The sequence below is a fragment of the Strix uralensis genome, chromosome 3 (assembly GCF_047716275.1).
Source record: "Strix uralensis isolate ZFMK-TIS-50842 chromosome 3, bStrUra1, whole genome shotgun sequence".
NCBI lineage: Eukaryota > Metazoa > Chordata > Aves > Strigiformes > Strigidae > Strix > Strix uralensis.
In genome coordinates, this window is record NC_133974.1 from 108,642,837 (window position 1) to 108,663,460 (window position 20,624).

Here is a 20,624-nt window from a genome sequence, read left to right on the forward strand (position 1 = left end):
TAAATGAAAGCCAAAAAAATATGTTCCATGTGAGGTGGAAATACTCCTAGAACCAAGAAGATGAAATTCATTGCAACACAGCTGTATGGGAGTAGGTAGGCATTGGAGTAGCTGTATAGTAGTAGCTTTTACATTGTTTTAAAAAACAAGTGTCACTTAAATTATTTGACAGATGAAAATGAATTTACATCAGAGGAAGCCCCTCAAATGCTTTTTGTGATTTAACTTTGGTTGATGTAGCTCCAGTATGCAGCAAGAGATGCAGATGAACTGTGTATGGGATTGTCTAGCTTTGAGAAATATGTACTGCTGGAAATTAATCTCTTCTATGACTTGAAGTAAAGAAATAGAGATTTCTGAGAAAAGGCATTGGAAGAAAACAAGAGAAGAAAGCCAGCTAAGAAATAAGAAAGCAGTGAAAAAAGAAAAATGCCTTTAGAAATAACTACTCTGAATCAACATCACAAATTTCTGCTTCTGCCAGCTGCCCACTCACTTTCTCTTTTAATAGAAACAATCATCTTGGGTCTGAAACAAGGAGTGTGAGGAGACATGGATTTACTGAGGAAATGAGTTTCCTGTCTTAGTGGGTTTTAGCTTGCAACACTGACTTAGTAATGGATTTGATCTCTTTAGGGTGTATATAACATATCAAAATGGTAGAAGCAGCCTTTTATTTTTCCAAGGACACTCCTGCAATATAGAAGTGAAGCTTCGGTAATAGCTTTATTATTTCCTTTCTGAATGCATCAATAATGAAACTTGGTTCTTCAAGAACTCTTTTACAGACCCTCATTTAGTCTCACAATGTTTCTGTGAGGGAGGCAGTAATGTAATCTCCATTTTATAGACAGAAATCTGGAGCACCAGCTAAGACAGTAAGTGATTTGTCCCAAGCCTCTCAACAAGCCCCTGGAGTACAGCCATGGTTAGGACCTGAACAAACCTTACACTACGTCTTGTACTCATTGCTCATAGCCAAGCTGCCTGTCAACTGAGGTATGGCTGGGGACAGACACAGGGAAGACTTGCAGAGATGGTTTGTTTTCTGAAAAACTGCTTAAGTGGCTAAAATTGAAGAGGTGTTTTACTGACATCTGTTATTTCCATTCCTTTCTTTTTAGCTGGTGTTGCCGGAGTACTCTATCCATAGTCTTTTCTGCATAATGTTTTTGTGCGCTCAAGAGTGGCTGACACTGGGGTTAAATGTTCCTTTGCTTTTTTATCACTTCTGGAGGTAAGCCCATCTTTTATATGCTGACTGCTTGTTAGCCTTATTTGCCAGCTCGGCACACACGCAGATTGTATGAATTATAAAGTGCAGTGATAGGAGTATGGCTGAATATCTTTGCCTAGAAGCAGCTGAAACTTATGAAAAGTAAAATATTTTTCATGAACATTTGGGATGGGTAAAAAAACCACATAATAATATAAACATGGCTTTCAGTTACTAACTTAGATAAATATTCTGAAGAGTGTCAGGGTGCACTCATCACAACTGAACAAAAACTTGGAAATTAAGTAGGCTGGTATCTGAAAGTGGAACTTGGTGAGGCTCTAAATACTTCATAGATAGGGAGTTGTAAGGCAGTTCATATCTGAAAGGTCTTGGACCTATTCATTCAGCCTTAGCAAGAAAACCTTTCTATTGGAGTTGTGAAATAGAGACTGGACAGGTTGACGGAATTTTGCTTCTCATCTTCGTTGGCAGCTTTATGCTTTCTTTTTGAGTATAAAATAAGTTGTTTCTTGCTGTACAGTAGAGAGTTTCTGTTCTGCAAGAGAAGTCGCTCTTAGAGACTCTTGGAGTAGGGATTGCGGTAGGTGAAGAGCTGTTGTCTTCACCCTGCCCACATGAAAAAGTGGGGAGTGTTTCCACTCTGGATCTCTGCTATGTGTTTATATTCGCCTCTGCTATGTGTTTATATTCACTGAGGAGCTTTCAGACTTGATCACATAAGGCCTGCTGTTGAGCAGCTTTAATGTTTTTTGGAGAGGCAGTGCAGGTGCTGCTGCTGCATCTTCCTCTGCATTCTAGTGGAGGGTCAGCCTTCTGTTGCCTCTGAAGATAACCAAGAAAGAGACATCAGTTTTTGTGGCTGTCAGACTGGAGTTTTGCATTTCCACAATGTTTGTAAAAGCACAGGTTATTTTTGTCTGTCAGGTTCTCTTTGTGTTACAAAGATACATGTGGTAGCATATATCTCCTGTTGTGAAATAGCTTGAAGAATAGTTCTGTAAAGAAGGCAAAACCATTATCTCAACAAGGAAGTAAAAAATAGTAGCTTTTTTGCACTGTTTTCTGCAAAAGTTTGGTAGTAATAGAGAGGCATATGATAAAGTGTATTATTCAGAAGTTAGAGTACCAGTATAGTCCTCAGAAAGCTAAATTATGTGAAGCTATGAGTGCTGTTCTCCCTATTGGTTGGGTGCAATAAAAATAATCATGTTTTATGGTGCTGTTTCACTAAGGGCTAACCTTGTCATGTTGTATGACAATAATACTGGTTTTAAAAGTTTTTATAAACAAATTAAAAAAAAATTATGTCCAAGGTGAAAATTGTCAGACTCTAAATAATGGTATCAACCTTTGGTGAGAACTTTTGCTTGTCTTTGTTTCCATGATTCTCCATATGCTTTGCTATAATTACTCCATAGTCGCTACTGGTTTAACTACAGGCGGGTTTTGGTTCATTGTGTGAAGTCCTGCACAAAACCATGGAAAGATACTGTGTAATATCTTCATTGCAGTGAAGGTCATTAAGCAAGGTCTCACCTGTGGTCTCTGTAAAAGAATTTGTAATGTCATTAGAGATTGTAAGTGGATGTGACTAATATTGGAAGGGAGGAAGGCAAAGTTGTTATGAGAACATTTACTTACCAAGTTTGCTGGTGGTCACTTGTTTGGGGGTTTTATATCTATCTGGCTGTCTGTTTATCTATCTATAAGCAATCCCAGCAATCTTCAGTGTTCACATTAGTATTTCAAAGGAACAGAAATAACAATATTTCATCTGATTCATGCTGATCTTAAAGCAGTTCATTAACTTTGTTGAGGACTTCTTTTTGGTTTGCTTTTGCTTTTTACTGCAAAGAAACTGAGACAAAAGCTCCTTTGCCAAAAAAAAAGTTCTTTCATCAGGATTTTCTCAAACATCCAGTCATTGCTGAGAATAATCAGAAATTTCTCCTATGTAAGAAGAAAAACATTTTCCAATTAAAATTATTTGGATGAAAAATTTTTGAGCAGTGCTATGTGTAGAAAACATTAGTCAGCCAGCTCTTATATTACTCCTTATTGACTTTTTTCCATTTCAGAGTTGGAGGAACTGAGCTATCAGTTGGTTGAGACTGTCGCCTTTCATCATGTCTGAAATCAGTTGTGTAGATGCAGTTAAAGCCCAGTAATCCTTCCTCCATGCTGTGATCACAAGCTGCCACATATTGTCACTCACAATATGTTAGTTGTTAGTGAGTGAGCCAGAAATAACTATATAGGAAGGGGGTATGTTTCAATCTAAAGAATTAATAGAACACAGAAAGTCCACATTCATGAGTTGCTCGGTTTTATAAGAACAGTCTTTTAACAATATCTGGAAATAGAGGTTTGAAAAAGAGAGGAAAATTCCTCCTATAGCATAGAGGATGTTTCCTCTGGGCTGGTGATCAGTAGGGTGTATATCTGCACATATTTAATACAGAATATTACAGAGTCATTCCATATGTCTTCTCCTGCTCTTTCAGGTATTTTCGTTGCCCAGCAGATAGTTCAGAGCTAGCATATGATCCACCTGCAGTCATGAATGCAGATACCTTGAGTTACTGTCAAAAAGAGGCCTGGTGTAAGCTAGCTTTCTATCTCCTTTCCTTCTTCTACTATCTGTACTGGTAAGTCTGGTCATCTCGCTGAGGAAATAGTAGCTGCTTTTCAGTTGGCATGTGAAATTGTATTTAGGAATGACTGGAAGCAAATGGCCCATTTCCTTAGTCTTATAAAACTTGCTTCTGATCTTGATTCAGGGAAGCATGCTTACTTACAGCAGCATGTGCTTACATCTGCTGAAACCTCAGTACAGAATATTAACTGTTTATCTAAGACCTGAGCCAGGCTCCAGGGACAACCCAAGGAAAAAATTTTTGCTCCTCTGCATAGTCTCTTAGGATGGGTGAAATAGCAAATATTATGATAATGACATTACGTCAAATGAAAATGATAATGTTCTTATGAGTCAAGAGAATTATAAGAAAAATACTACATCTGCTGGTGTAGTGATGCTCAACATGGTAAGTAAATGGGTAGGTAGATGGTGGGTAGGAACATGGCGTGCACCATGCCTGTAGTCATTCCCACACACTCCCTTTGATGACAGGGTAAGCCCGTGCGTGGTCCAAACCCCTAATTTAAGTACATTCTTGAAGATAGACACCCCAGTCGTGTGTTGACCCCCCTGCCCCTTTCAGCTGTCAGATGTCCTTAGTGCACAGTCAGAAATGCCCAGTGCAAGAATATGTGAGGATCATGTTTAAGGTAAGGCCTTGGCAGAATCTGTGTGCTTTTAGTCACCCTTGTAATCACACCATAAAACTACTTGACAACAAAGGTTAACCCACTTTAAATGGAGGTGTTGTTTTATGATGCTTTTCTTCTACTGCTTCCATAATGCATTTGCGTAGAGTGCCTCTTCAAGCCAGTCTTGCATGCAGTAATCCCTCTGTAAGGCAGGTTTATACACTGGTGGAAGAAGATAAATGTTATTTCTCCTTTGATTACCAGTTCGTTATCTGTTCTGTTGTTCCCCGTATCCTGAGGAGTCATTGCTGCAGGTTTTTGTTTCTCAATATTACTTTTAAATGCTATTGAGAACAAAGTTTTCTGTCCACGTGTGCATGTGTATGTGCTTGTGTCTGCATACATGAGAGGGAGAAAGAAAGTAGAAGGACCCAGACTTACAGAAGCTGGTAGGTGTCTAACTCACACTAAGATGGATGGGGCATGAGAATCTGAGCAGAAGTTTAGCATCCGGTAGCTTTGTGGGTTTGGGCTGTGCACCTTTGCCTGACAGTCCTCTTCATGGGACCGAGAATGGAAAGCATGGCAGTTATGCTAGACAAGCTCTGTTGGTGGTGCAAGGAGAGATGGCAAGGCATGGCTTGAGAGAGAAGCATTTTTAACCCCACTTTTTTGTGATGGCTAAAAGACCCTGTCAAAGTCGGCTATGCAGTGTGGTCTGGCATTTCTGCTGGGACTCTCCTGTTGTGCAGCTTCCTCTGAGCCCTGCTTTCTTCATTCTATAATGTGGCCATAATCCAAAATCCACTGCTTGGTGCTAAATAAAATAGTATTAATTACATTCAATTTTGCTGTGCTTTCCTGGGTATTGTCAGAATTAGAATTGCAGTAAAATGGAGCCGTGGCAATATACTCTGATTTCTTCACTTTTCAGAGTTGCATTTAATATGTATGGATTCACTCCAGCTGGTGTCTGCATTTTATGTTTCTTCTACTGCAAGGGTTTTTTTCCAAAGGAAACAAAATAATGCAGTTTCATGGGAAACCTTGCCTGCCCTGCTGAGAGTTGCTGGTTGAAGTTTTAAAGATCAAACATGCTAAAGCAAAATGATTTTGTTTCTTCACTGTTCAAATTCAGACATCAGACTGCACTTTAATAAGCTCAAACACAGCTTGTGGTGCAGTAGGATGTCGATAATGAATTTGTTATTTCTTGAGTGCTTTTTGATACCCATCTTGAATACACCATAATTAAGATGCTTTAGAGAGATAGAAAGAATGCAAAGGAAAGCACAGGCCATTACAGTCAGACCTGAGGAACAGACAGTAAAGGGTTATAAAAATCAAAGTGCTCTGTATGCTTCAAAAGGATACTTTCATATTGTGTCTTTCTTTTACATTCAGCATGATCTACACTTTGGTGAGCTCTTAACTGAAAGATCATCATTAAAGACTGAAAACAACAAAGGCTGGAGGTGCAAGAATGAGTGAGCCAAGGGATGCATGATTTAAAAAAAAAAAACAAAAAAAAAAACAAAGAGAGGAAGACTTTGAACCCAAGAAGTAAATAGAATGCATGAAACAGACACCCAGCAAGAAGAAGCAGAATAACATGGGAGAATGGCTGAGTTAACTGTGTTTGTCTCCTGTTTCTCAATGTGTTGCAGTAGATGACTTTCAAAACCCAAACAAAAAAAAAAGCAGCAAGGTGGGCTAAGTTACACAACTATTTACCTTTCCAGGGTTAATGCTGCTTGTTTTAGTGGATTCATTATAAACTATAGTCCCTACTATATTCCAGGGAGGAAAGTTTCTTTTCTTAATGACTGTTCTGGACTGAGGAAGCGGAGGGCAAGATCATCTTACACAGAATGAACAGCTATACAACATGTTCTGAAAATGAGCACCGACTGGAGTTCAGATAAGATGTGTGACTGTTCTGCAGGGATGTTCACATGACACTAATCAAACAGGGATGTCGGATCTTGTGGAATGGCTTCAGTGTTATTTTTTTAACACCCATAACAACAATAACAAAAGAATTGACAGTTGCAGTATTCTGTTTTCTAATGATATGCTATTCCTGTAGGTGAACATCCAATGTATTTCTGTACTTCATTTGTGATGCACCAGTAACATACAGTGATACGTATAAATACATGGGATTTGACCTAATCATGCCAAGCACTTATCAGAATAGTGTTCCTCTGACTGCAAAAAAAAAAAAAAAAGGTAAAAAATATTAAGGAGGATTGTAACATAGGTATTGTATTCATCAAAATACTGGATAACAAAATACTGGACCAGCTAATCGTGGTCTGTAATTCTGTTTTGCAGCTTTATTTCTGCTGTCAAATTTAAGCTGAAACAAATGTACAAAATGTTTTTGTCTCGTATGAGGTTTGTATTGAAAGATGTTCAGTTTTTTTATAATTTAAAAGTTTTTAAATTTTATCATATAATTCTCATTTAAATTCAAATATATGGGCTGTATATGTTTATATATATATATGTATATACAAATACACATCTACATAAATACTCACAATCTATTTATATTTTAGGTTAATCTGTTTGATTGACAGGTCAGAGGCATCAAGTGTCCAGAACTGCTGCTAAATATATTTCAGCGCTGAACCTAGTGGACCAGGGCTGGTTCCCTCAAAGTCACTAAGGTATTTCAATGCAGCCACTGGTGCTCCGAGTAGTAGGCAAGCTTGTAAGATCAAGACTAACACCAGTGCATGCACAGAGACCACTTGGATCTTGCATTGTGAATGAGCTAATAATGCTGCAGAGAACAGTGCAGAGAGACCCATCTGTACCTCAGCTTGGTTACAGCTGGTCTTGTTAGCACTAGCTCATTGTTGACCCTGCTGAATGTGGTCTGGCTATTGAAAGCCAGTAGATTGTTCCTGGACCAAATTCTGAGGACTTTTTAGTCTGGGCACAGGATTTCATCAGGAGAGATGCAGTCTCCTATTCAGGGCTGGCTCTGTGCTAGCATACTGTGTTTCAGAGCATGGTGCAGAAGCAATGCCTGAATGGAGTCTTCTCATGTCTGGCAAGATCCAAACTGAGCTGGAGTTACTGCATGTGTACTGTGCCAAGACTCTTTCTGCTTTCATCTGGCTACGCTAACAAAATTAAATCCTGTTAGCCTGCAAAGCATGGTTGCTGCATGCAAACTGCTCCTGGACCATGCCAACTCCCAGATCGTGCCTGGGTGTTGCTTGGAAGAGTAGTAGCTGGCCTGCACAAAAATTATGCTGGGGTCATTCAAACAATATTTAGATGATCAAGTTGTCCCAAGTGCTGACATTAATTTACAAGTACAGACATAACTAGTAGGTCTTATTAGATGTAGTTAAATTTCTTACAACATAGCATTCCCAGTTCTGGAAGCACACAACAAGACTGCCAAATCAGGTTACTTGGGAAGCTAATTGGGGTTCTGGTGGTTCATTAGTTTGGACTGCACACACTACAGAAGTGGCTAAACTGCCTTCGAAATCACCTGAAATACAGATGTATTCGCTTGGAGTGTGCTTGAGCTAAGAAACTTTGTTGGGTCATTACAGAGCTAACTGATATAGCTCTGCAGCCATTAGTTAGGTTGTACATTAATGCACAACCCATAAAAAGCTGATGATTGTCTGTAAGTGAATTCCTCCTCTACATCCTAACTAAAGCATCTAGTTCTACAGAAGTATAGGAACTAGATTCACAAGAACAAATCACAGTGAGTAACTTCTAGGTATCTTGCTACCTCATAAAACTCTCAACTCTGAGCAGGTAACTGAATCTTTTCATGCATCTCCCAGGATATGTAGGAGGTGGAAAGAAATTAATTCAGGTTTCCTGTATTCCAGATATGTGCTTTAAAGTCAGTTTCATCAAAAGGCCTGGAATTTTTTCGTGAGGTTGGATGGGTGAAAGTATGATCATGTCTTGCTTGAGAACACACCATTTTCAGATCCTGAGATTTAGGCATGAGCTAGACTGCTAGCAGGTCAGTTGCCTGCCTACAGGGCTGGGTAGAAGCTCTGTGAGTTTTTGTAACTGTGATTGGCATCTAATTCTTGACTTTGCACAAGAGGCACTTAAATACGTAGGTCTTCTGAATGTAGCTTCAGGTGACTTCAAGGAAATAATACTTGAATGGATATGCTAGGTCACTTGAAAGAAGTTCTCAGTTTCAGGCAACTTCATCAATATACTTCTGAAACTCCACTTGAAAGCAGAACAGTTTGTTTGATCCCACTACTGCTATAAGCAAGCGTTTCCAGGATCTCACTGCTCTGGTACTAGAAAGTATTTCCACATTTCCAGAGTTAATTTATTCTTGGATAATTTAGTCCACTTGCTTTTTAGCCAACATTAGCCTAAATACACCTTATCTCATGCTGCTTAAGACCCTGATATATATATAAGAGCAGTCCTTTCCAGCCTCCATTCTGTTCAAAGTGAAATGTCTTTTTTTCGATCCTCCCATAGTAAAGCTCTTCATTCTCCATGTTTTTAAAGGATTTCTCTGTTGTCTTTCTGGTCAAATTAATATTAAGAGTGGATGATCACAGAAGTTCAGAGTATTCTGGAGAGTATCTTACCCTAACTAGTCCTTATGGACTAGTCCTAATGGACAATGAAAGCTAACATTCTCAACTCATTCCAATAAATCTTATTCAAAAAAGTAATCCCACAGCTCTCAGTAGCATTTTGTTTCTCTTCAAGCAAAATCTTAATTTAAAGTCAATGGAAAAAATGTTTAATATGGGGATATTTTCCCTTTCACTGAAGTTAGTGGAGCTTCTCCTGAGCAGAAATAATTTATGAAACTCACCAAAGCATTAGTTGGAAGAAGTTTAATGTAAGACAGAACCAACCAACAACACCCAACTCCAAGCCAGAACACAAGAGGAACGAGATCTTCTACGGTATCAGTATAAAGGAGCTGGTAGTGCTGTGGACCTCACAGACAGCAGAGTAAGATACAGCCCTCAGCACGTTCCTTTCTCTGTGTTGTTACCCAGGTGGGTTGCAGTATCTTGCTGGGTTGCTCCAACAGACTACGACTGCTTGGCTGCAGTCCAGTGCTAAACCCTTACATGGTGGTGCTGCTGTGGTGGCAGGTAGACTTCAATATCATATTCATACTGTTATTCAAATGAGTGATTTTCTTACACTGACAGGCTTGTCTCCCTGGATTTGTCAAAGGGTACAAAGTAAATTTTTTTTCTAAAGTCAAATAGCTCTGTTATATAACACAAAGTTTATGATTATTGTAAAAAGTCCAGAAATTTACCCTGGATTCTTCTGTGTTGTGGCTGTGTGGTCTGGCCTCTGAACAGTTGTACTCGTGTATAGTGGATGTTCTCAAGACCAGATTTGTCATTTTCTCTGTTAGACTTACCAGCCCTATTATAAAAGAAGCAGCACAAACAGAGGAAAGAAGAATGAAGGATACAAGATATCTGTTGCCCTCTTAACCCCATGCCATGTATCTGGCTAAACACAAGCTAAGCATACTTTGACCAAAGCAAGGGAAGTAAAGAACTGCATAGCTGTTGATGAAGAGCATCAAAAATGCTGTGATCTTTGGTTACAAGGCACTCTTCCCCATGTCACACTTTTAAGGGGGAAATATTCTATGCTATCCCTTTTGTCTCTGGTTCCTCCTTGCTGGTTGGTGGAGGCTAGAGATTCCTCCCCAAGCCTGCTCCCTTTCTGCCTTTTCCTGGAAGGGTGAATGTCATTACTTAGGAGCAGCAGTTTTCTTCTCTCACATGCTCTGGTGACACAGATAAATCCCACAAAAGTCATAAGAAAACATGTCATCTCCTTCTGCTCCTTCAAGCAGGTGTGCAATAAGCACACACTTAAATGAGTATTCATTTTCCTCATTTGCACCATCTGTAAAGCGAGAATGGTAATACCTAGATTGTGAAATCTTTCCATACTTATAATACTCTTTTTTTGTTGTTGTTTATCTGTTTTGGATTTTTTTGTAACTGTTGAATCTGCTTAAAGGAAAAATGTAGGAGATGGAAAAAAATGTGAGTGGATGAGACCTGAACAAGCTGCTTACCAAAGGGGTAGCTACACAGTGTGCTGTCCTGTAGCTGCCTGTTTCTGGAAGTGATGAAAAGGCAGCCCTGTTGGCAAGGTGTTGCTCTGTGGTTCTGCCTGTACTATATATAGTCAGGTAATTGAAGCAATGCTGAATAAAATTTTTGGTGCTATGACTGTTTCAGTTTCAAATACAGCAAATCAATGCTGATAGCAGAATGCTTCGCCTACAAATAATTAACTGCACTTAAGCTGTCAGAAATGTTTTTCCATCTGTTTCTTTGGGCCATACTCTTCCTTTTGCAGAAGCCACTGAAAGTGGAAGAAAAAGTTCTTCAACCTACACCTTCTTATAGGAACTACACTGAGGTTATTATGATCTGGCACTGCTGTTGGGGTCATGATTACTCATACATTAGTACGGGTATTAGCAATCTATTGCTTTTTCTTTCTCCATTCTGTCTCCACACAGATATTTTTGTAAAAAAAATTTTTTACAGGGAATGATACAAAATCTTTGAGTTTACTGAAGATTTTCTGTTGTTACCAATAGACTTCAGATAATGTTCATTACTCTAGAGCTGTGTGGGAAATAAGTTCACACTGGAAAGTCCCTAAAGTTTTGCTGGTAGGGATCCTGTGCTTTAGATCCTGATATCAACATCCATTTCACTGACTTGTATTAATGGAAGAGGAACATGCACTTCAGAGGGATTAAGTGTAACATTTCAGTGCTCATGTCAGACTGTCACAGAAAGTTATACCAACTTGGTAAAATCTGCCTTCGTGGAAATTAATGGAAATCTTGCCTCTCATTTCACGTGAGCCCCACTTAGCATTGTACAATTTCCACCAAGAGGTCAATGGAAATTAAAAATAGACAAAAACCCTAAAGCAATGTTTAATTAATCAAAAACGTTAATGGATGTTACATAAAGCTTGGGTCGCTACAAATAAAACAGGAGAGCAAAAGGTTGAAAGCAAGATTTTTTTATTTGGGAAGCAACAAATATTAGACTGCCATCCGTGCTGCACTGAACTTTGCATTGGTGGTCTCAATCCATATTCCTGCTTTGGTGAGTTTTTTGATCATTCATTTCTCATGAACACATTGTTCTGATTTATTTTTGTTCTGCACAGTAATGCAGTTGTAGGTGGGAAGGAGGGAAAATTCTGCTCTAAAATATAGAATTCCCCCTTTTTTCTCTGAGATAACCTATGAACATGCTGTAACATAATTCTGATGATGTATTTCAGTGGTACATCTCAACCTAAGAATGAAGCTGTTTGCTGCAGATAATATTCTGCTGCAGTTTAATAAATCACAGTTCTAAAAATATTTTTAAGTGCTTACACAATTAAATGAGTTATTTTCTTACCTTTAAATTGCTGACCAACTTCTCATGCAAGAGAAAATGTACTTCCATGGCCCAATTCCATGACTTTCTGGGTAGTCAAACTCTCAGTAAAGCTCTGAGGAATGTAAAGCACTTCTAAACTTTTTTTTTCTAATAATAAGACCCCACGTTTAAGTCATATATTATGGAAATGGAAATAAAGAATTAAAAAGCAAAAATCTCTTATTTAGTCAAAGCTTGAATAGATATTGCTCCTTTTTTCCCCATGAAGTATCCCTAATATCACCAGTCTGTTGACAGATCTGAAGAAATTTGACTGTCCTGCTGTTCTGACAGGTTCAGTCTTTGTTTGCAAGTCAGATTTGCAACCACTGATCATTAGCATGAAACACTGACTGGAAAGCATAACTCCTCTAAACCACGCCAAGATTTATGAGAATGTGTTAAGTAACACAGCAGAGATCCAGTCTTGTGGAATAGCTCTCACCTGTGCATAGTAATATAGAGTACCAAGCAAATAATAGTACAAGTAATATATAATACAACTCATATGGTACAAGCAAACCAGAATTTCTGTTCCATCTGTAATACATTTTTTGTAATACAGTATTTTGCTTGGTGTAAAAAGCAATATCAATTGCAAGACAGAAGATAATCAGGCTGCAGTTAACAGGAATGAAAAGTTTCACCAAGTTATTTCTAAACATTTCAAGTAATTACTGTTTCTGACAGTTATGGACAGCTTGGAGTTAGCAAATTTTGATGTTAATAGTGGCTTTAGCAATACTTAATGTTTGCTTCTCTGGGAATAAGAATCCATGTTTCTATCTAAAACATATTTAACACATTTTCAGACCCTTCCTGGCTCTCAATATATAGCAAATTTAAATGTATACAAGTGAAATGCAAATACAAAATATAGCAATCATGGTAGGGTCTTTAGCAAATTTCTAGAGAGCCTTGTTATTCAAAGGTAATGTCTAGGTTTAGTGTCATTTATTGCCAGTCTTTGGACTGTTGAAGCCCACTTGAATGCTGCCGTTGTCAACAAAAGTTCTGCAAGAATATGAGCAAATACAAGCTTGGTTATGCCTTCCGAGCTGCCCAGAAACATCTTGTCATGTAGCCACATTTACAACAGAGCAGATGACATCCACTTTGTCACTTTGAATCACTTGCCCTTTCAGAAGGTAAGAACATCACAGTCCAAAACTCTTTTTAGCCATTTGCAGCCAGTGATGTTGACCTGCCTTGTCTTTACAAGAACACACTGGTCTCCAGGTTGAAAAATACCATCAGACAAGAGCAGTTTTCACTGACCTATTCTTGAGCTTCAGCTCTTCCTGTTTTGGGGTGCATTTTTTTTTGTCTGAAAGGACGATTCATTTCCTATGCCTAATGACCAGCATCGCTACATTGGTTTTGGAAGCCTTCTTCCCACCTACCCTTTTGTTGGGTGCATTTTAGTACATATCAAAGTGTACTAAATCCATGTCTTTGAAATGTGTTTCCCCTCAGGTCTGATTTTCCGCATTCCTGCTCTTTCAGTGCTGAGTAGTTGTCCAGCCATAAAGAGGTATATAAATTAATTATAAAGTTGTATAAAATAACAGGTGGAAGAGGGCTCTTATCTATTATTTCTTATAAAAAAAATTGAGACACAAAGATGTGAAACATAAAAAAGAAATATATGCATTTTAATCAATGAACACATTGTCACAAAAGATACAAGTATCAGGACACCAAATATTCACTATTGTTCTATGTGAACCTATATCCTCATATCGATAACAAACACTTCCACAGTGACATTTGAAATAATAAAACTATAGAAGAGTTAGAAACCCACAGCTTTCAGGAGCCATCCAATTGCCAATGCTTTGAGTTCAGCAGACTATTTAATTATTATAATTTATTATTATATTATTATCTATTACAAAGTATTTTCCACTTTGTTCTGAAATGCCTAGAGGTGGCTGCTGTCAGAGATAGCAGCTGAAGCCAGACGGGCCATTGCTGTGTTCATTCAAGGACTCAGATTCTGTTCTCAAATGACCATAAATCCAGAACATCTAGTGAATTAGAAACTGTGTTTCAAATTATTAACTTCTCTACACCGAGGATAAAAATTTTAAAAGTTCCTAAATGACTTTGAAGTGTAAGTCTAATTTTCACAAATATTTGGATATTTACTTAATAGAGTTAAGGATCCTAAGAACCTCTTGAAAGTGAGATGAAACACTTGTTCACATACCAAGACTGCAGTACACAGGAGAAAGCAGTAAGAATTTGCCACACAGTAGCTATTCCTCACCAGGTCTTTGTATTTGCACTCTACATACTACAGCCTTGTAAAGCAAAGTCTGCAATTTCACAGGTAGTTTGCACTGGAAGTGCCCACAGAGGAAGTTAATGCCTAATAGCTAATGTACTCTTCAGTCCTTCCTTGCTCTTTAGATTTACTTTCCCTACAGGTGGACTCTTAAACTCCTAAATACTTTAGGCACTTCAGAATGTTATTTGAGTGTGGTCTACTTACTCCTGTTAACTGCAGGATACATCCACTAATCAGCTAACCAGAAAGGATATAAAATTAAGGCGAAGTCAGATAATCCCTTTTTAAAAAATGAAGTTCTCATGGTTGAGTTATCTGAACTGAGAAAATGAGAGCTCAGTTCTTGCCCATTACACAGCCTACCTTTGTCACTTTGGGCAGGCACTTAATCTCTCAGCTCACCATCTCCTAACTCAAGGTGATAGCGCTTCCTTTCTCCCTCATTTTGTTTGTCTTGTCAGTTTAGATTATGAACTCTTGTGAGATGGAGCTGTTTCTTTGAGTAATGTCTGGCACTGCATAGTTGAAATTGGGAATTACATGTCTAGATGATATTATAACCATAAATAATTAATACTTTTTCTCATGGGAAGAAACAACTGAATTCAGTAGAATTAGTCAAAATGTATTTGTTCCACTGTCACCAAGATCGGTACCTGAGCTGGTATGTTGCTGTGCCATAGGGCCTACTGACAAGTGTGCTTTAGCTTCTGAATGCATGTAAAGCTGTAATTTGATGCTGCCAAAAAGCACTAAAATGTAAAGAATAAAAAAAGTCCAAACAGCTCCCTATTTCAGTATTTTACACCGTTCCAATTTCTCTTTGCTCTACACTTTTATCCTCTTCCTTTATCACACAATGGCATCCTGTTTTACTCATCTTTCAGCATTGCATTGAAAGCAAACCCAGTGCAAACTCAGACTAAAACAGTGGCACTGGATCTAATCCCAATCATTTGTCTGCTTGTGGACATTTATTTGAGAATAAAATTATCATATTTTTGTTTTAACTAGGTATAAATGGAAACCAGCTATTCTGATAGAAATCCTTTTTATTCTGGAATAGGAATAAAGCCACATGTGTACAGGACTATGATTTTTAAATTTATTTATCTGCATTTGCACAAATTTGTTATTAGACTGGATCAGAAGCATAGATGTTGTCTCCATTTGACAAAGGATGATATATTTTGATAGATATATCCTAGCTGCAAAACAGCAGAGCTGTGTTCACAGGCAAGAATGTGCCCCAGTTGCAAGCACTGGTGTAAGCCCTCTCCAACCTTTCATGGTGTGGAGTCATGGAGGTTACTGGTGGGCAACTGGCCTCCGAGCCAATGCACTTGATTTTGCACTGCAGTGGCTGCGGAGTGGTCACAGCTTAGCTCCACTATGGGACCAGTGTTTATAATCAGAAGGGAAGTAAAACCACCCAGGAAGTTATTGTATTAAACAGTGCCAAACTTCTGCAAAGTGGATACATGTTTAACCCTTGTTTCTTCCACCACAGTTTATATCACCCTTGAATTTGGCCACTTAATATTTCAGTTCTAGATCCTTGAGTTCAACACTCAAGTAGACTGTTTTTTTTGTACATGTGTATATATTTTCAAGAGATTGCATCAGATGAACTATAAAGGAATCTAAGGGGTTTCCATCCCTTTTATCATCCATTTATAAGCCTTTAAATACTTTGGTATTTAACTTCATGTTCCTTGATATGCACATACACACACAAGCTAACTAGAAGCTAAATAAATTCTTGTCTGTTAATACAATGAACAAAGGCAGTGCTCTTCTGTTATCTCTGTGTATCTACCACTTAGAGCAGGTCCAAACAGTAATATTACTTATGGGATTATACTGAGCAAGAAGAGGAAGCCGTATTTCTGGACTGCAGTGGCGTTTCTAACAAGTTCATTTAAAATTCATTTTTGACAAGCGCCGCTGGCGGGTTCAGAGGAGCTGCTGTGTGTAAACCACACCACCTCAGGTTGTTTGAGAGTCTTTTTTCAAGGGGTGTTGAAGACACTCCCTGAATGTGCTCATTCTTTGACTCTTTGGCCTTGAAAACCTAAATGCAGTTAGCAAGGTCTGCAGCAGGAAAATTAAAGCTGATCAGTCCTGCCTGTCATCCAGAGCACTGTCATTCTTATGGCAGCAGACAGCGCTTTGGCTTTGAATATCTGTGAAGGAATTAGTTGTATTTTCTATCATAGATTTGCCTTACGAGAGCAGGAAATGTCCATTTAAGTTAATTGTTAAATAAGATTGTTAAATTGTATTGGAAAATGTGAATCATTCTTTCAAAACCTGTTGCCTTTAAGTAGAAGCAGTATTTATACTCCAAAAGCTTCCTGGAGTGGTAGCGGCAGCAGCAGAATTTTAATGTACCTTCTCTCATTCATCATTTGAAGTCTACAACAACAAGTGATGAATCTTTGATGAACCTTGTCAAGCTTCCTTCAGATCCTAATAGCAGTTTTATAAGCTTCAGAGAAGTCAGAAACATTTTGTTATGACTGTATCTACTTTTTTTCTCTATGAGCACTCAGCCCAGTGCTGAACATTAATACATCACCGAATTAGAAGGTCCTTGTCCCTGTGTTTTTAGTGTAAATGAAAACCTATGTAGCAAGTACCAGAAGGGTATGTTCCAGAGAAATCCCAATAAAAACTGCCAGACTGCAGGGATCTTTTTAAATAATTTTTTTTATATTGTTATTATAAGTGTAATGAATCCATTGACCATATCTAGAGGCAATCTCTTTTCCCAGAGCACTGAATTGGAGATGCTTTTTTCATGCAGTTCTAGGGCTCCATTTTCTCTCTGCAACATATTTTAACATCCGTGAAACACACTTCTGTCTCCAGCAGATACCTTGTTCCCAGAGCTCAGTACAAATTTTATCAGAGACAAATAGTGTGTTCTCAAATGAGGACATTACTTTTGTCATTTCTTGTTTTGTCATCTTGTTTTCATGCCTCACCCTGCTAGAGGCTAGAGTCTGAACTACTGAATGCAAGCACGGAGAACTCAAAGACCTGGAAATTTGTTTATTGTTAACACAACCTTTGCAGTCACCAGTATTGTTGGCTACGAAAATAACCTGCTCTTTTAAAAGTTTGCCCTGGAACTTTATGACTTGCAGAAACTCTGGATATAGTTTCACGCCTGGATTAAGACGTATCTGCATGGCTGTCTGGTTTCAAGGCTCTCATAAAGACAGAGCAACTGATTGACAGAAGATTCTTGACACCTTGCAAAGCCCAAATGGAGCAAAGCTGCCTTGCCATGTCCTTACAATGATCAGGAGCAATGGGCTCTTACTGGGATTCCATCCTGCCTTGCTGATTCTGACTGCTGGAGTGGCTCCTTGGGAACTGCTATTAGCTGGCCCATGCTGAGATCAGCTTTCTTATGATGTTAAATGATGGGCTACTCTGCCAGTTCTCGCTTGTTTCACCAGTGTTTCAGTTCAGCAATACATTAAAGAGGTATAGTAACTCCAGAGAAGTGAAGCAAAAATACACAAGTTGTTTCATGGTCTTCTGCAAATTAGTAGTGAGACTACAGGCTCCTTATATCCTCTCAGGGTAGACAGGTATTTATCAATTCCAGTCAACTATGAAAATTTTAGTTTCAGTCACTGATGGCTTAACCTGCAGGCTATATGTGCAGAGGTGAATTTTTCAGGAAATCTTCATCAATAGTGAGTGAAAGAGGCTATCAAGTAACACTGGAAGTGATGTGTTCTCTTTTAAGCCTGACTTTTGAGTCTATGGTTTCTCCAATATGTTCAGAAAATTCTCATAGTATTGGTCCATGTAATTCATTTGACTGTGACTAGTGACCCCTCTTCACATGAGGATCCAATTCACTGGTTGGATTCTTGATCCACCAACAGTCAGTCACAGTGGCTGAACTTTTAGCTGTCTCTCTTTGTTCCTTCTTGGAAAGCTTCCTCCATTTCCTGACTTCTCAGTTTCTGCCAGGTGATGTCTGGAGACACAACTTTTCACAAAAATGGGAAGTTTGTGTATTTACATGAGGTGTCCATATGTAGTTTGGACAGCACAATCCTAAGAAACCAGAGTATGGATGAGGTGACTTTTGTGTCTTCAGCGCTGGCAAAGTAGACTGACTTTATCCTGTGATAGATGCCAATCTTTGGTAACCCTAAGCCCTGTGAAGTGCCTGGGATGATCAGATCAGTGGATGTTCATACCTAACTGTTCATACTGACTGTCTAGCTCAGTAACCTGTTTCCTACAGTGGCCAGAGTCTTAGAGGAACACTTAACAGGCCGTTAACAGATGTGGTACAATCTGTCCATCATGTTAAGTCTCATCCTGACCTCTTATAGCTGGAGATTGGTACAAGTTCCTGAAGCCTGAACAACCCTGAAATGTTAATTGTAACTCATTTTTTTTACTATATGCAAATATCCAAACTTTTTTATTCCAGCTAAATTTTTGGGTTTATGTTGCTATGGGCTCTAGAATTTTATTAGATGTTGTTTGGGGACAAAAAATTCTTTTACTGCTTTAGAATGTAATCCTAGTTTCATTGAAAGTCCCCGTTCCCTTTGGTTATGAGATTGGTAAGACAGAAGTTCCTGATGTATCACCATTACAATATTCATTATCCAATTCTATCATGAACCACTTTGTCTTCTTTTTTTTTTTAGTGATAAATATCAGAATTCTGAGTGTTTCTGCACCTATTTTTCTATGCCTCATCTCAGCCTTTCTCCCTTTTTGTGACACCATAACTGCATATATTTTTAGTTTGGATAATCTGAACAACATTTTTGTATTCTCTGTTATTCATTGTTCTGCTTCACATGCAACTGTGCATGTTTATTTTTTTGTGTTTAAATTACAGCTGCTGTGAAGCAGAAGTCTTCCCTGAGCTCTCCAACTGTGATAGCCAGCTGGGCAGATATCCAGCTGGGCAGATTGGACTGAAATATCCAGTTGGACCAATTCCTTATTTGTATTTGGAACCCAAAGCAGCTACTTTTAAAACTGAAATAAAGCTGTGTTCTAGCCTTTGCAACATACAGTCCATTGACCAAAGAGAGGTAGGACAACCTCTTTGCTCTGGCCTGTGATTCTGCAGCAGAAACATTATTTCTGACAAGCCACCTGAAAGGCACATACACCCCCAAACAGAAGTATTGCTCATCCTGATTTCTCAAGCTGAGAGGTGCAACGTTGTAAGAGGGAGAGGAGAGAGGGAACACAGAAGTAGATGAAGAAAATTAACTTTGGAGGGAAGCAGGACAGTATGGAAAGTGTGTAAGTTCTGAACCCATCTGACACTCATAGCAGATAAACTGGAATATTTAGTGGCCCATCCATTTATCCAAGCAAAAGTATCTGCCCACCACTGGAGCTGCTATTCCAGGTCTCATTGCAGCATTTTATTAGTACTTACCCAAGCAGCTTACCTAGCTGCTTATCACCATTTCTCTTCTTGAAGCTACTGCCCCTGCACCTCTGCTGACAAGATGGTTTTTTAATGACTGTTCCCTAATCAGTGAAAAGCATCAGCTCACATTTACCAGCCCTTTGAACTCATATGACGATACTGAAGACCGTATTGTCGGGGGAGCCTGCACACATCTTGTGCCTCTGCTGCTTCTGGCATGGTGCATGGTGGGTGGTCACAAACAGAAACATCTGAAACTGTGACAGGTGAAGCTGCCATTAAAGACTCTACATGGAAAATAACAACTCATTTTTCTGGCATTTGGGGCGTTATGTACTAGGTGGGAATGAGAAAATACTCAGACAAAATTGAAACTGCCCTGGGCTTAAAATCTGGACTGAATCTTTTGGAGAATTTGGATCATCTCTTTATTCTCTTGTTGCTGGGACTGGAAGAGAAAACTTAGAAAAAAGGAAAAATCTGTTCTTCCCAAACAGCCAGTACTCTTCTGCCAGCCTGAGGAGGCTGGTTTGTTTTAATAATCAATAGTATGGGTAGGTGGTTGTCTGACCAGGCCCACCAGAACTTTTGAGGTAGATTTTCTGTGTCATTGCTGCAGACTTGAGAAGCAGATGAACTATTGTACTCTGACACAGGTTCAGTGTGTGATCATGGTCAAATGACCTAACATTTCTACACTTCTGTTATTTCATCCTTACAATGGAGATTTAGATACTGTCTTGGCACTGCATTGTGAGGTTTATCTATAGCTTGTAAAGGAGTTTGCATGCATCGAGTGTGACACGTTTTACTAACAAAAGAAAACCTTTTCTAATGAAGAGAGGCAGCATCTTTTAATATTTTAAATACTTGACAGGGAAGCCTAGGTTCATTTCTGATTATCCTAATGACTTA

General features: G+C 38.7%; 1 protein-coding gene across 1 annotated transcript in view; it reads left to right on the top strand.

Moving 5' to 3' along the window:
• The window catches only part of CNIH3 (cornichon family AMPA receptor auxiliary protein 3), a 51,510-nt gene extending 44,517 nt beyond the window's left edge, over positions 1-6,993 (top strand). The window contains exons 4-6 of the mRNA XM_074864862.1: positions 1,125-1,237; positions 3,745-3,888; positions 5,915-6,993. Of these exons, the coding sequence (XP_074720963.1) occupies positions 1,125-1,237; positions 3,745-3,888; positions 5,915-5,942 (285 nt within the window). The 3' untranslated portion in view covers positions 5,943-6,993. The remainder of the gene's footprint in view (positions 1-1,124; positions 1,238-3,744; positions 3,889-5,914) is intronic.
• The last annotated feature ends 13,631 nt before the right edge of the window (positions 6,994-20,624 follow it).